This window comes from Uloborus diversus, chromosome 6 (genome assembly GCF_026930045.1).
Source record: "Uloborus diversus isolate 005 chromosome 6, Udiv.v.3.1, whole genome shotgun sequence".
Taxonomy (NCBI): domain Eukaryota; kingdom Metazoa; phylum Arthropoda; class Arachnida; order Araneae; family Uloboridae; genus Uloborus; species Uloborus diversus.
Window position 1 is genome coordinate 83,615,329 of NC_072736.1, and position 14,945 is coordinate 83,630,273.

The following is a 14,945-nucleotide window of genomic DNA, read 5'->3' on the forward strand; positions in this document are numbered from 1 at the left end:
CGCAATCCTATTGGACATCCTATTATCCTGACGGCGTGATCAATCTATGTGGTGAACTGTGATTAATTTTGGTGAAAATTTGAACAGTATAGAATAATTTTATGCAAGTGGTTTTTTACTCAATGCATTTTAAGTTTTATTTACGCAGCTGAGTTTTAGGCAAATTTCCTGTGGTTTATGAAACATTGCTTAGTGCGTATATATTTTTTAAAACCACTAAAATCATTAACTTATCTTTTAACAATCATACTAATCCAAAACTAAAAGAATAGTTACCTTGGGCTGACTTAGATTCAGAATAGTTTATCTGATAAGCAGGTGCTGGCATAAACTTTGAATTAAAAAGATATGTTTTCCTCAAGTCCCACATCTTTATAATACTGGAAAAATAGGAAAAAAAAGTTTAGTATTTGAAACACCAAATCATTTTTTACTCACAAAAGTACTACATTTAAAAATATGAGGTAAATATTTACATTTCAGCTATACATAAAAGACTTCAGAAAATCATTTAATAATCAAGTTTAAGATGAAAATCTAACCGGTGCAGTTGAATTTTTTTTTCATAATTTAACTCATAGAAAAAGTGGAACATTACTTGACAGCATATGAAGTAAGTCGGAATATTATGAATGAAAATTGAACAATTTGAGAAAATTCAGAAACAAAAATACATAGAACATAAACACAATCAAAGAATCCTAAAAAGAGCTATTGATGTGCCTTTCCAAAACGTAACTTTATATAGGGGTTCAACTGAAATAAAGAGTTAATCTGGACACCAACTGTATAAAATTATTGGATGTTATAAGCAAATAAATTTGTGTACCTAATGCTTGTAGTGAGTGTGACCAATCCATCAATAACCATTTTATTTTTGAATGGAGAGTGGTCACTCCAGAACAGTGACTGGACAAGTAGCAAAATTACTGTAGTTGCTATTTTTTACTTATTTGTAGTGTAGTACACTACATAAAAAATAAAAGAAAAAAGTTCAAACAAATTTGACTGCTGCTAATCTTACATGACTACATCAGCGAACTCAATGAGAAATAACACCTGAAAAAATATGAGCTAACTTCTTACAAATCCATACGTTCTACCTTGGTCATTGGCTTGTTTGGCATTGTAATTTTCATATTCCACCAATATTCACATTGAAGTGAGCGTGGCTTGGAAAGAAAAGTGTGTGAATAAGCAATAACTGTCAATTTTGTACCACAACCTTACCCCCTAGTCCACACCATTTCTATTTAATGTAGATTCATCTCCTTACAAGGCTGGTCCCCAGTTGCTGACTTAAAAATCCTTTTACATTAAAACTTTTTTTATTAAAGCTATTTATGCAGTCTCACTAATTATGCTCCTAAGTTTCATATTTCAATGTTAGCAGCTTTGCAATTTCAAAATTCAACTTTTGTTTATAATGAATGAACGTATTTTCAAATGTATATTCTTTCTGTTGGTACTTTAATGTCATATTTTAGAATTTACCTTTCCCTGAGAAAGATTGTTTTACTTCATTTCCAATACATTTTCTCCTCCTAAGACATGTTTTATCTCATAATAATTTTGTAATTTTACCTTTAATATTTCATTTATGTATTAAAAATGTGTAATGCTATAAATACATAAGAAAGCTCTGAAAACCTTTCATCACCTTAGAGAATGCACTCTGTAATTAATTAACAAATACAGGAGTTGGCAATAATTCATCTTTATATATGATCTTCTGTGGAATCTTACTTGAAAAGGCTTTCCCTTTTCCCCAAAACTATTTTTTCTCTTAAATTTTATTTTAAATCACTGAACGGAGGGTAGAACCAAAAATAATCACTTGCCACCACTAATGGTCTTACAACTAATGGTCTTACTTTGGAAGTATTCAACAAGCCATTTTTTAAAAATCAAACTGGCCTAAAATAGCTATTACTTCATTCATTTTTTTTAACAAGTCATTTCTATTTGCTTGCACTTAGTTTGTGATGTAAAAACAATCCCAGGTGTTCCATATGGACAACAGATAAGAAAATCAAATGCAAACTTTTTACAAACAAAAAGTACTTTTTTTTTAACAAAAATTGTAGGTAGAAGCTTTATTAGTTGTTAAATTTCCATTATTCTATTGTTTTATAAATATATGTCTAACATAGCAGTTAGGTCTCATATGCAAATGTTTTCATTAAAAAATGTCATGGTGGCTACTAATGATAAAAAAGCGGCCACAAACTAAAAGTGTCTACCAGCTACAGAGCAAACTACTTAAAAATTTGGATTTCTCAGGTCTAACAGAAAGTGAGTCTTTCTCGTCTATTTTCCCCCCAATGGGAAAGATGCACACATTTATACATTTGACACCTGATTGCAATATCTGAAAACTGAAATTGGAATGACTGCCTGTACAAAATGAGTAATTAAGATTAGTAAAATGAGTTAAGAAAAAAAATCAGATAAATACTAACCCATCAGCAGCTCCAGCTGATGCAAGATACCGACTATCTTGGAAAGCAACAGAAGAAATGCTGCTAACTGTATCCTTCTGAAAAGAAATCTTTATTTACTGTAACGGTTATGATTATAAAACAAGAAGCACCAAAGTCAAATTAATAACTTACCGATGATTTTTTACAAGAACTAATGGGAGACCTAGTTCGACTATGCGCACCTTTGATGGAAATAGCTGGTTTTTCAAAATAAAAACCTAAAGGCATAGATGTAATACCTAAGAAGTAACAACGTTTGAAGTTAGAAAATATTAAATATATGCTATCAAAAATAAATAAAATAATAATAACAATGTGCTCACCATGTTCACGCGAATCCCATATACTAATATTGCCGTCTCGAGAGCCAGTGGCAAACAGTACTTCAAAAATTAAAAAAATTCAAATTATCCACTGCATACAACTACTCATATCAAATTAAGAAGCAGAAAGTTTAGCTATGAATAATCTTACAAAGGTCAAATAACACAAAATAACAGCCAAACTGAAACAAAAATGAACTGAACCGTTAGAGCATACCACTTTGTTCATTGCACACATCCACACATTTGACAGATCCACAATGATATCCATATGATGCAATCATATTGCATGTTTTCATGTCCCACAGTGCTGCAGTATAATCCCCAGAAGCTGTCAGCATTTGACATTTATCAGGTAGCCAACAAATGTCGAATATTGCATTGTTATGTGCTGAAAATGCTAAAAAATAAATAAAATAATGTTTTCTTTCAAAAGAATTGCATCTGAAATTTTCATGAATAGCAAAACTTCACTATTATGTTGATCAAATCATTATAATTACATTTTAAGTTTTTAAACAGTTGTAATACTTAACGGCAAAATTGAATGTTTTATCACAGGTTTCCCTGTCATACAATATATTATAACAGAGCCATCAGCAAGATTCGACAAATCAAACAAAAAAAAAGAAAAAAGAAAAAACTTAGTAACCCTTTTTTTTTAGCATGTGAGAGAGAAAAAAAAAATCATTATGAAAAATAACAATTAATTCAGAAAACTTGCATTTTCTGTTGTCTTCAAAATTCCAAATAAAGGGATAATTCACAAATGAAATAATATTGACTTAGTTACTTATTGACAACAGTAAAAATTTAGATTATTCAATCATTAATATTTTCTAAACTTCTCTTGAAGAACATTTATTAACACCCAACATATAAATAATTTTTTCACTCAACACAATTTCCAATTTAGCTTAAGGTAATAGAATCAAACCCTGCTATAGCAAACCTAGGATGTAATGATCCCTTGTTGTAGAGAACCTTTTCCATGGTCTCAAAAGAAGCCTTACATCATTTGCAACATTAAATTAGCATTTTAAACAAGAAATACTCGATAAAATTGTTTTTTCCCCCCTCAAATATATTCATTTAAAATTTCTTTTGTCCCCTTTTGAAACTTTGATCCCTGCAACATCAATTGTTCAGATTAATCAGCTCTTATTTACAAAAAATAAAATAATAACAATAATAAAAAACACCACGTAATAAAATGAAAGTAAATGATAAAAGCAGAGATTATTAAAGTAAAAAGAAATAAATACTCACAGTGTAAATATTTAGAATCATAATCATAGCTTGTAGAATATAATAAAACATCTCCTTCTTCACTAGCTATGGCAAGTAATTCAGAGGCAGCATCTATATAATGATAGGAAAAGTACATTATAAACTTTGAGCAATACAAAACATAAAGAGCATAAAAAAACTAAAACTAAGTATGTGATCTAAAAAATCTTTTGGTTGATTCTTCAAAATTCAGAACATAACTTGAAATGCAGTCTCTTAAAATACAGCAACAGTAAAATTTTTATGCATTAAAAAAGGTTAGTCATAAAAATGGGCTGACAGACACTAAAACTTAACTTTCAATGTCCAAGCTCTTAGCAATTGTTTCAGCAGATGAATTTCAGAATTCTTCCATTGTTTTACAATTGTGTCCTTTTTTTGAAGTACAAAATTTTAATATTTTAATTTTCATACGTAGTTCTAGTGCAGTCAGATGCCTCGAAAAAAAATTAAAAAATCCTGCATTATCTTTTAAAACCCCTATGTATTTTCCATTAGTTGTCTCAAAATTTATTCTTTGAAACTCTTGATACGGCGAAATTTTTACACCAATGCAAGCTTCAATTGAAATTTTTCCTAGGTAACTTTTGTTGTAGAACCAATTTCAGAGACATTTGCTTGTAATTTTTCATTTTTTTTCCTACGAAATTTTAAGAACAGGGGATTGTGGTGTGATAATAGGGAACTGTGGGTAAGAGGGGTGTTGTTGTATCTTTTTCAACTCTTAGTTTTCCTCAGAGTTAAGATTCTTTGCTATTTTCTTTAGAACACGTTGCTCACTTTGAGAAAAAAGAGTCGATTTTTCGTCAGGTTTCGAACAAAAACTGGACTACATCACAATGGCTGATGAAAATTTTTGAATGTGCTATTGGTTGAAAAAAAAAAAATAGAATTTTTAAGTTTATAGATGGACAAAGAAAGTAAAAACTGCTCTGTTCAATTCAAAATCCCTTCAAGTACACTTTAAACAACAATAAAAAATCATCAAGTTATTGTGAAAAACAAGGATGAAAGAAATAATTGAAAAATGAAAACTGGGAAGTCTGCTTAATCATAAGCAGCAAACAATCTAGCTAAACAAATTCTAGCAACTAGTCAAAAAATTGAATGCTAGATATTGTTTGATTTTAAATTTTAATTTCAAATCTAGTAAAATGTTAAATAATATCTTGCTCATGTTTGTGCAAAGTGGTCACATAGTATACATATATGTAAAAATATATATAACGTATGTGTGTGTGTGATTGTGAGGGTTAATTAGTGTAATTCTTTCAAAAACTCTGTATTTTTTTCTCTTCCAGAGAAAGTTGAGATATTGGCTAAAATACAATTAAAGATATATTTTGCTTTATTTAAACCACAGGTTTATGTTCTTCATGTAAATGGCTTTAAATTCATACCAATAATTACTGAATTTGAATTATTATTTCTCCCATTGTTACGAATTAAACAGTAGCTCCAAATCCAAGATGACCGAAATTCGTTAAAAATGACAATTTTTCAATTATCTACGTACCAAAAATTAATGGACCAAAACTTTTACAAAATGATATTTGGGAGTTTCATTTAAAAAAATTTTAGTTGTACTTTTTTGATAAAAATCTGTTACGATAGAGCAACATCCGTTGAATTTCTACTATATATATATATAAAAATAAATGACTTAAGTTCGAAAATTAATGCACCATTTAATATTATACAATTGTTTTTAATATTTTAGCACAATGGAATTAGAGTACGTTTTCTTAAAAAGAAACAGCAGTTCCTCATTCAGGGTTCATACTCTATTTGGATGAAAAAATTCCATGACTTTTCCAAGACTTTTTCATGACTTCAATGAAAATTTTCATGACCTCGTTACACGAAGAGAATAGCACTTTTTAATCTCAAACTTGGTAATACTTGGAAATGAGCATTTTAGCAAAACGTCTATATGAATGCCACAGCCTCCTTGAAGCACTTACTCGTAATGGAAAAAATATAAGTGCACACTTAAAAAATCTTCTGATTCAAAAGTATATTTGTTTTGTTTACAAATTTGCATATTTTCAAATGCATATCAATTAATAGGTTCAGAAATTCCAGAACACGTTTAATTTCCGACATTGAACGTAGCAGTGGGTCGCATGGATTAGTTTTGCGTGTCGTATGTTGGGCACTACTGTTTTAGAGCATTAGAATTCCTCTTTTTCTGTATTCTATCGCCTGACTTAAGATCTTTATTTTCTAAAACATTCAACAAATTAAGATAAACTCTGATAAACTTAATAATAAAGTCCTTATGAGTGATGGAATCGAACTCGCATGCAATTGAATAGCTTTTTTTTTTTGAGTGGGCGTGGCAAAACTAAGAACGTGAAATTTTGCTACTACAGAAGATGAAACATAAGAAGTGTTGAAAATAACAAAAAATTCAAAATAAGTGATGTCCAGGCAGTAAAATCACATCGCAAAAAATGTTGAGTGGCTGCGACAGAAGTGGATGCAATGAGATTTCAAAATTCAGATTTGATTTTTGGATCGTTCAATTTTCCACTTTTAATAGCTTTTATGTGTTATACTGTTAAATCACTCAAGATTTCTAATGCTCCTTTAGTTACTGTTCCTTTCTCTTTGTCCAGGAAATTTTTCCATGACTTGAAATAAATTTCCATGACTTTCAATGAAAATTTCAATTTTCCATGACTTTTCCAGGTCTGAAATTCTGTAATTTTGTTTCCATGACTTTCCAGGATTTCCATGACCCGTACGAACCCTGCTCATTAAATGTTTTAATCTGAAAAAGGGAAATTAGTCCTAAAAGTGACAGCCAAAACTTTTAGTCTCATGACTCAGTTATTCAGAGCAAGGGCAGATTCAGGGGAGGGTCAGCTGACCTCCCCCCCCCCCCAGTGACAAGAATTATATAACGATTATTGTTAATGGAATCAATGTTAACCTTTTTTTTACTATTATTGTTAGATATTTCTTCTCAGCATGTCATAATTCAAAGGATTAATTAGATTCATTTAATAAAATGGGTTATTGCTATTTTGAGTTTTTTTATTCATTTTAAAAGAACATCGAGCACTCTTCCACCCCAAATACATGTCGTGTGTTGTGTGTGCTTTTTCCAACTATTTTATAGCTTTAATCTAGTACAGTAACCCGTCGTTACATCGCGTCTCGTTATATCGCTGATTCGGATATATCCCGCTTTTCCTTTGTCTCCCAAAAAATATTTAATTAAAAAATGTTTCTTTTTCTTTAAACTCATCACATTTTTTTTTTGAAAATATTTCTCATCAAATATATATATTTTTAAATAACAATAATAAAAAAAACCTTGTATGATTTCCATGTACTTAGTTCAATACAGCTTCAGCTACAACCTTTCAATTCATATTCCACCATAAAATAAAAATATTTTTGGATTTTTTTTTTTTTTTTTTGAAAAGAAAAATTGGTAGACTAATTTCTTTTTGATTTTACAAAAACGAATCGTCCTAGTTCAATACTAAACTAAAGTTTTTGTTGGGGCACATGTCGTTAAATTTTATGTTAATACGTTAAAATTGCTTTACTTTTTACAACCTCGGTTACATCGTGTTTTTGGATATATCGCGCTTTTTTGTTGTCTCCCGACAAGCGCGATATAACGAGGGGTTACTGTATAATCAAAGCCTACGGTACATGACAAGCCTATCTGCCTAAAGAAATAAGACTTTTGATGGAATTTTAAGGGAATCCCGAACAACACCCATGCTGCAGACTGTGCCATTGGAAAATGAGAGGGTGGGGGTACATGAATAGGTTTTGGGGGAGAGAGAGTACTCCATAGCATATGAGGGGGTGCACCATCACTCTTGAGAGATGAGCACCCCTGCTTAAAAGACACTTTTTTACATAGGAGGTAACGCTGGTCTGAAACTTGACCCCTTTACAAAAATTTCTGGATCCGCCCCTGATTCAGAGGGACTATTGAAAGTTATGTATGCCCAATTAAATATATATATATTTACCTCGTCTAAACCGGCATGCAAATGGTGGTACTTCCGATTCCTATAAAAATGCAAACAAATAGAAATATTACAACACAAACAAAGCAGCACAACACAACAAGTAGGAAAATTAAAAACATTTTCTTAAAAATATATTTTTTAGAAACATGCTACTTAGTAACAAACAGTGGACATTTTTAACACTCATAAAGAAAATAAATAAGCGAAAATTACATTAGCGATATTTAAGCCATAGAGTCAGGTGAGAGAAAGTAGGGCCAATGGGGTACAGTGGAGGTACTTTGAAAAACATTCATTTTCTCCAATTAATTCTATTTTGCATCCAGAGTGTAGGCTTGAAAAACATCTAAGGAATATATCTATATCGAAATGTAAAAACAAAGTTTGTAATTATGAGTTGTTTCCTGAGGGGGTTCAATTTGCGTAAGGCAGGCAACAAACTTTTTTCGGAGGGCGGAAATTTTCAATTGCTGACTGGAACCCCTAATTTTAAAGAAGGATGAAAATTTTGCCATATAGAATTCCAGATTTTGCGAGATGACAATAACTTTGCAAAATCGCCAGACAAAATTGACCGAACAAGGAAATGTTTGGGAGTTCACAGAAAACACCCAATCAGGGCGTACTTGTTTGCAGATATGGTTAGGTTCAACTAAGTGAAAGATACCATTACAAATTTCAAAAATATGCTATTTTTATGTGCTTAATTTGTAATAACCTTGTTGTTTTCAAGGTAATTTTCATTCAAAATCACCTTAGTTTTTGAATACTAACATTTATTTTAGTTACTCTGATTTACCATCAATTTAACATGGAAGTCAACGGGCTTTTCAAGAAATTGATAAGATATTGTAACGGATTCGGTGCGACTTCCACTTTCTTGAAATGAAGACACAGTTCTTGATAAAAACACAGGAAATTTATTTACACTATGTACAGGAAAGATCTTCAACAACTGCTAAATTATTCATCAGCAATTAAGCAATTATCACACAACACCGTAAACTCAACGTTTACACACGTATTTACTTCCAAATACGAAAACAACACAGCGAAATGCCTCGCTATAAACAGAGCAAATACACACTCTCAGTTCGAAATCCTCAATCGAAACTAACTGTTTATCCATCGCTAACGGCTTATATACATCGAAAAGAATTTTCCACAACATTCTTACCTCTTCGCGAAATGCGTAGACCGTTATCAAATTTTATCAATGAAAAGAAAAGAAATAGGGGTCGTATACTTTAGCCATATGAAAAGGGGTTGTATATTCATTACGGGAAACTATTTACAGGTTACGTTCCTACAATAATTACTATTTACAGGATTTGTAACATTGCCCCCTTCCTAAGGACTGCACGTCCCGGGCAGTACAATCCCCAGAAAGGGTGCCAAACTTCTATCACAAGTTTACAAATATACACATTAATTAATAACAAACAGATACAGAAAACACAATAATAACAAGAAATATTACTAAACATTAAAAGCAAAAATTAATTATCTACAACTTTTATGTTATCAACCATGGTTGTTTACGTAATACTCATGAACTATGGCCATAGTATGGGGCTAACCGATCATAATGTACAACCCTAGGTTTTGCATTAGGTGATTTTTGGATCCTCACTACGACGTCATTCAGTAGGTTAAGGACTTTGTAGGGTCCATCCCAATGCAACTGCAATTTGGGCGACAGACCTTTCCGTCGGATGGGATTCCATAACCAAACCTTGTCGCCTTCGTTGAATTCATGTCCAGTAGACCTTGTGTCGTATCGGGTTTTCATCTTCTCCGCCGAGATGTTGATTCGCTCTCGTGCGAAGTTATGAACGTCTTCCAACCGGGCCTGGAGATCCTGGATGTACTCCTCAGGCGATGAAGGCGCATCCGGAGGACGACCGAAGACGAGATCACAAGGTAGCCGAAGCTCTCGTCCGAAGAGCATCTGAGATGGGGCATATCCGGTAGTCTCGTGGACAGCACTGCGGTAGGCCAGCAGGAACAAAGGTAGCTTCTTGTCCCAATCCTGTTGATTTCTGGATACCATAAGCGAGAGATTATTTAGGATTGTGCGGTTAAATCTCTCCACCATGCCGTCCGATTGTGGGTGTAGTGGTGTTGTCCTAGTTTTCTCAATTCCGAGAATTTGACATAGGCCCTTAAACACAGCAGAGATGAAATTCCTCCCTTGATCGGAATGAATCTGCAAAGGTGTTCCGTATCTCGAGATCCAATGTTGGACTAGAGTCTCTGCTACGGTGGTAGCCTCTTGATCTGGAATGGGATATGCTTCCGGCCATTTGGTGAAGTAGTCGATGGAAACAAGAATGTATTTGTTCCCATCAGCAGTTCTTGGTAGAGGACCCAAGATGTCGATCCCAATTCGCTCGAAAGGAGCTCCAACGTTGTACAGATGTAGCTTCCCTCTGCTTCTCTTCTTCGGTCCTTTACGAGCAGCACAGGCGTCACAAGAATGGCACCACTTCTTCACGTCATCCTTCGCCTTGCTCCAGAAGAAGCGCTCCCGAACTTTATTGAGGGTTTTCAAGACACCAAAATGTCCTCCAGTCGCACTACTATGTATTTCTTTCAGAACATCTGAAATCCTTGATCGGGGAAGTAGTAACTGCCACCTAGATGTTTTGCCGTCATCAGATTCCCATTTTCGGTACAGCACGCCGTTCCGTAAATGGAGCAAGTTCCATAAAGCCCAATATCTTTTTGTTGCAGGACTGAAGATGGAAACGTCCTGCCAGCTAGGTCGCCGACTGTCACTTTCCATGAACTCCAAAATGGGTTTTATGTCGGGGTCTTCAAGTTGATCTTTTCGAACTTAATCGTCACTCCATGGATCAGGTTCTGATGATATTGGAGTCACTGTCACCTGATAGGCGGTAGGGCTAGTCGTTCCATACTGTTTCTCGATTCGGGAACAATAGTGGCAGTTCTCAGGACAGGGTCTCCTTGATAAAGCGTCAGCATTACCGTGAGATAACCCTTTTCGATGCTTGATCTCCATGTCATATTCCTGGAGCCGCTGTATCCATCTGGCTATCTGGCCTTCCGGATTTTTGAAGTTCAAAAGCCAAGTTAATGAAGCATGATCTGTCCGAAGCAGAAATTTTCGGCCGTAGAGGTAATGATGGAAGTGTTCTACAGCTTTCACTATGGCCAGTAACTCCTTTCTGGTGACGCAGCAATTTCGCTCCGACTTTGATAAGCATTTGCTCCAGTAAGCGATGACATGTTCATTTCCGTCAATTTCTTGGGATAAAACAGCTCTGATGCCCTCGTTGCTCGCATCAGTGTCCAGGATGAAGGATGTTTCAGGCTGAGGATAGGCGAGGATAGGCGTTGATGTTAAAGCCTCCTTCAGTCGTAGAAATGCATCTTCGCATTCTTTGGACCATCCAAACTTTTGCTTGCTCTCCGTCAGTTTATGCAAAGGTCGTGCAATGTTGGAAAAACCCTTCACAAACTTCCTGTAGTATGTGCAGAGCCCCAGGAAACTTCGCAGCTGATGGATGTTTTCGGGACGGCTCCAACCCTTGACCGCAGATACCTTCTCTGGATCGGTTTGTACACCCTCAGAAGAGATGATGTGACCAAGGTAGTTCACTTCCCGGCGGAACAAATTACATTTGGACGGGCTTAACTTCAGATTGGCTTCCTTAAGCTTTTGGAGTACCTTCCTAAGATTTGCCAGATGTTCTTCGAAGCTGCGTCCCACGATGATGATATCGTCTAAGTAGACCAGACAGGATTCGTAAGAAAGTCCTCTTAACACTGTCTCCATAAGACGCTCGAACGTAGCTGGTGCATTGCAGAGGCCGAAGGGCATCACTTTAAACTGCCATAAGCCTTGTCCAGTTGTAAACGCTGTCTTCTCCCGGTCATCAGGGTGTATCTCAACCTGCCAGTAGCCGCTCTTCAAGTCCAGGGTCGAAAACCACTTGTGTCCGGACAGAGTGTCCAAGGTGTCGTCTATCCGTGGAAGAGGGTAGCTGTCTTTCTTGGTGATTTCATTCAGCCGTCGGTAATCGACACAAAATCTGGTGGAGCCATCTTTCTTTCGGACCAAGACGATGGGAGAGGCCCAAGGACTGGATGAAGGTTCGATTACATCATTCTCCTTCATCTCTTTCAGGAGGGTCTCAACCTCTTCCTTCTTGGCTAACGGTAGTCGTCTTGGATGCTGTTTAATAGGTGGGTGTTCTCCAGTGTAGATCCTATGCTGTGTTAAATTCGTACGGCCAACATCCTCCGATGTAGATGAAAACAGATGCTTAAAGTCATCCACCAATTGTTCCGCAGCAGTTCTTTGATCTTTCGATAAGGGTGCACTCCCAATTAACTTCGATGTCAAGGACTCAGAAGACACAGTTTCGGGGGAATTGATTCTTCTAATGATGCAGTTTACTGGAGTACAAGTTGCTAACACTTCACCTTTCCGAATATTCCTTGGCCTTTCACTCACGTTGGCGACTCTTACAGGAATTACATCCTTGGAAAGGTCCACAAGCGTAGATGCTACCAGCACTCCTTTTAGGTTATTGCTTAGGTTAGGGCATTCAATGAGTCCAAATCGAAAACTGTTGCTTTCTTCAAGGGAGCCAGGTATTAATGATTCTGACCTTGAGGGAATCGATAAATCTGTTTGAGCTATTATTTGATGAGCGGATTTTACATCACTCTCCGCAGGGAAAACGGCTATGTCTTCTCTCATCGAGTGCAGCTCATTAGTCTTGAAGTCGAGAGTGAAGTCATATTTCTTCAAAAAGTCCAATCCGAGAATGAAGGGGTCCGTGATATTAGCGACGAATGCCGTATGATGGTAGGTGGCATTCCTAAACACTATTTCCAAGTCCACTTTACCGTCAATCTCAATTTTGTCACCTGTCACAGTCTGGAGACTTACGCGTGGCGATGTCCACAGCAGTTTCAATCCAAATTCACGAGCCACATCTGTCCTAATGATTGTCACATTGGCTCCAGAGTCAACAATCAGTCTGCAGGGGTTCCCATTTACATGTGCATAAATGAAAAGTCCATCACTGCCACTACTAGAAGAGGAAATCTTCAGAGCTTTAGTGGTGGTGATTTCCTTCCCTCGCGTAGCTTGGCGAGCCGGACAACTCCTTCGCAGGTGTCCTTCACTACCGCATTTCCAGCACTTCTGCTCTTGTTTCTTTTGGGCTGTTATGCTGCTCAAATGTCTTGTCAAGTCACCGAGTTGTCTCTCAAGTTCAGCGAGGTGGGACGACCTGGAATCAGACTCATCAGCTTCCTGAGTCCGGATTAGATGGCGATCCACACGGGTTGCTTCTTGGGCGGCCTCGTATCTCATCGCATACACAACGGCAGAATTCAGGTCTTTGACATCCGCCATCCATAGAGCTTTCTGGATTTCCGGATCTCGAACCCCGTCGATGTAGTAGTTGAGTGCCAGGTTGTCTCGAACATCCGCAGGGCAGTCGTAAAAAGCAAGATGAGACAGTCTCTCGATGTCCGCCGCAAGCTCTTGCAGGGTTTCCCCAGTTTTCTGGAAACGGGACTTCAACTGGAGTCGGCTGAAATCTTTCTGGCACTTCTCACCGAAGCGAAGCTCCAACGCAGCTGTGAGGGCGGCGAAATCCAGGCGCTGGCTGTCTGGAAGGGTCTGGAGAATGTCTGCTGCGTCACCTCTCAGGGATGCTGCAAGATGACAGGCCTTGGTAGCAGAGTCCCATCCGTTCGCTTCCGCCACTATCATGAATTGAGTTTTGTAAACCTGCCACGAAGTTTTCCCATCAAATGTGGCAAGTTTAATGGACGGTCGAGCAACCGATGTGGGAGCGCCAAACTGTACAGAGCGGCTTTCCGCGGTCGCCAATCTCCTTTCCACGTCCTTAAAGATCTCTTCTTTAAATAGATGAAATCTTCTATCTTCTTCTTCCAGTTTATTTTCTACAGCATTGCATCAGCCTTCAACGTAACTTAATTTTTCTTCAAATTTCTCTTCGATTTTATTTTCCACTGCGATGAATCGGCCTTCAACTGCCTCAAACTTTCCTTCAATAGCATCAACTCGATGCTCTATCTCATTAAATTTATTTTCCATCACAGTCTTTACCGAAGTAAGATCGTTATTAATTTCCTCTTGGTTAGAAACTAGGTCATTTTTCAGCACCGTTAAATCACTTTTCAATTGGTTTTGATTAGCCGCCATATCATTTTTTAATTGTTCTTGATTAGCTGCCATATCGTTTTTTAATTGTTCTTGATTAGCTGCCATATCATTTTTTAATTGTTCTTGATTAGCCGCCAAACTTTCGGTCAAGTCACTTTTCACAGCATTAATTGCGTCCAGAAGTTGTTTTAATTGGTCATCCATTGCGCGAGTAATCACCATAAAAACAAAGTCTATAAATTCAAACAGTCTTTATGAAAAAAAATGTCCAAAGTCACACTTACTCCAAGAAAGTCCAGAAGATGCCCCACGTTGGGCGCCAAATTGTAACGGATTCGGTGCGACTTCCACTTTCTTGAAATGAAGACACAATTCTTGATAAAAACACAGGAAATTTATTTACACTATGTACAGGAAAGATCTTCAACAACTGCTAAATTATTCATCAGCAATTAAGCAATTATCACACAACACCGTAAACTCAACGTTTACACACGTATTTACTTCCAAATACGAAAACAACACAGCGAAATGCCTCGCAATAAACAGAGCAAATACGCTCTCAGTTCGAAATCTCCATCGAAACTCCCTCTTTATCCATCGCTAACGGCTTATATACACTGAAAAGAATTTTCCACAACATTCTTACCTCTTCGCGAAATGCGTAGACCGT

At 36.2% G+C, this 14,945-nt stretch overlaps 1 protein-coding gene across 1 annotated transcript in view; it reads right to left on the reverse strand.

Annotated features, from left to right (window-relative positions):
* The window catches only part of LOC129224151 (denticleless protein homolog), a 46,410-nt gene that overhangs the window by 21,599 nt on the left and 9,866 nt on the right, over positions 1 to 14,945 (reverse strand). Inside the window, exons 3-9 of the mRNA XM_054858567.1 lie at positions 8,098 to 8,137; positions 4,076 to 4,168; positions 3,024 to 3,206; positions 2,807 to 2,866; positions 2,616 to 2,722; positions 2,463 to 2,539; positions 277 to 380 (exon numbers count right to left, since the gene is read on the reverse strand). Coding sequence (XP_054714542.1) covers positions 277 to 380; positions 2,463 to 2,539; positions 2,616 to 2,722; positions 2,807 to 2,866; positions 3,024 to 3,206; positions 4,076 to 4,168; positions 8,098 to 8,137 — 664 coding nt within the window. The remainder of the gene's footprint in view (positions 1 to 276; positions 381 to 2,462; positions 2,540 to 2,615; positions 2,723 to 2,806; positions 2,867 to 3,023; positions 3,207 to 4,075; positions 4,169 to 8,097; positions 8,138 to 14,945) is intronic.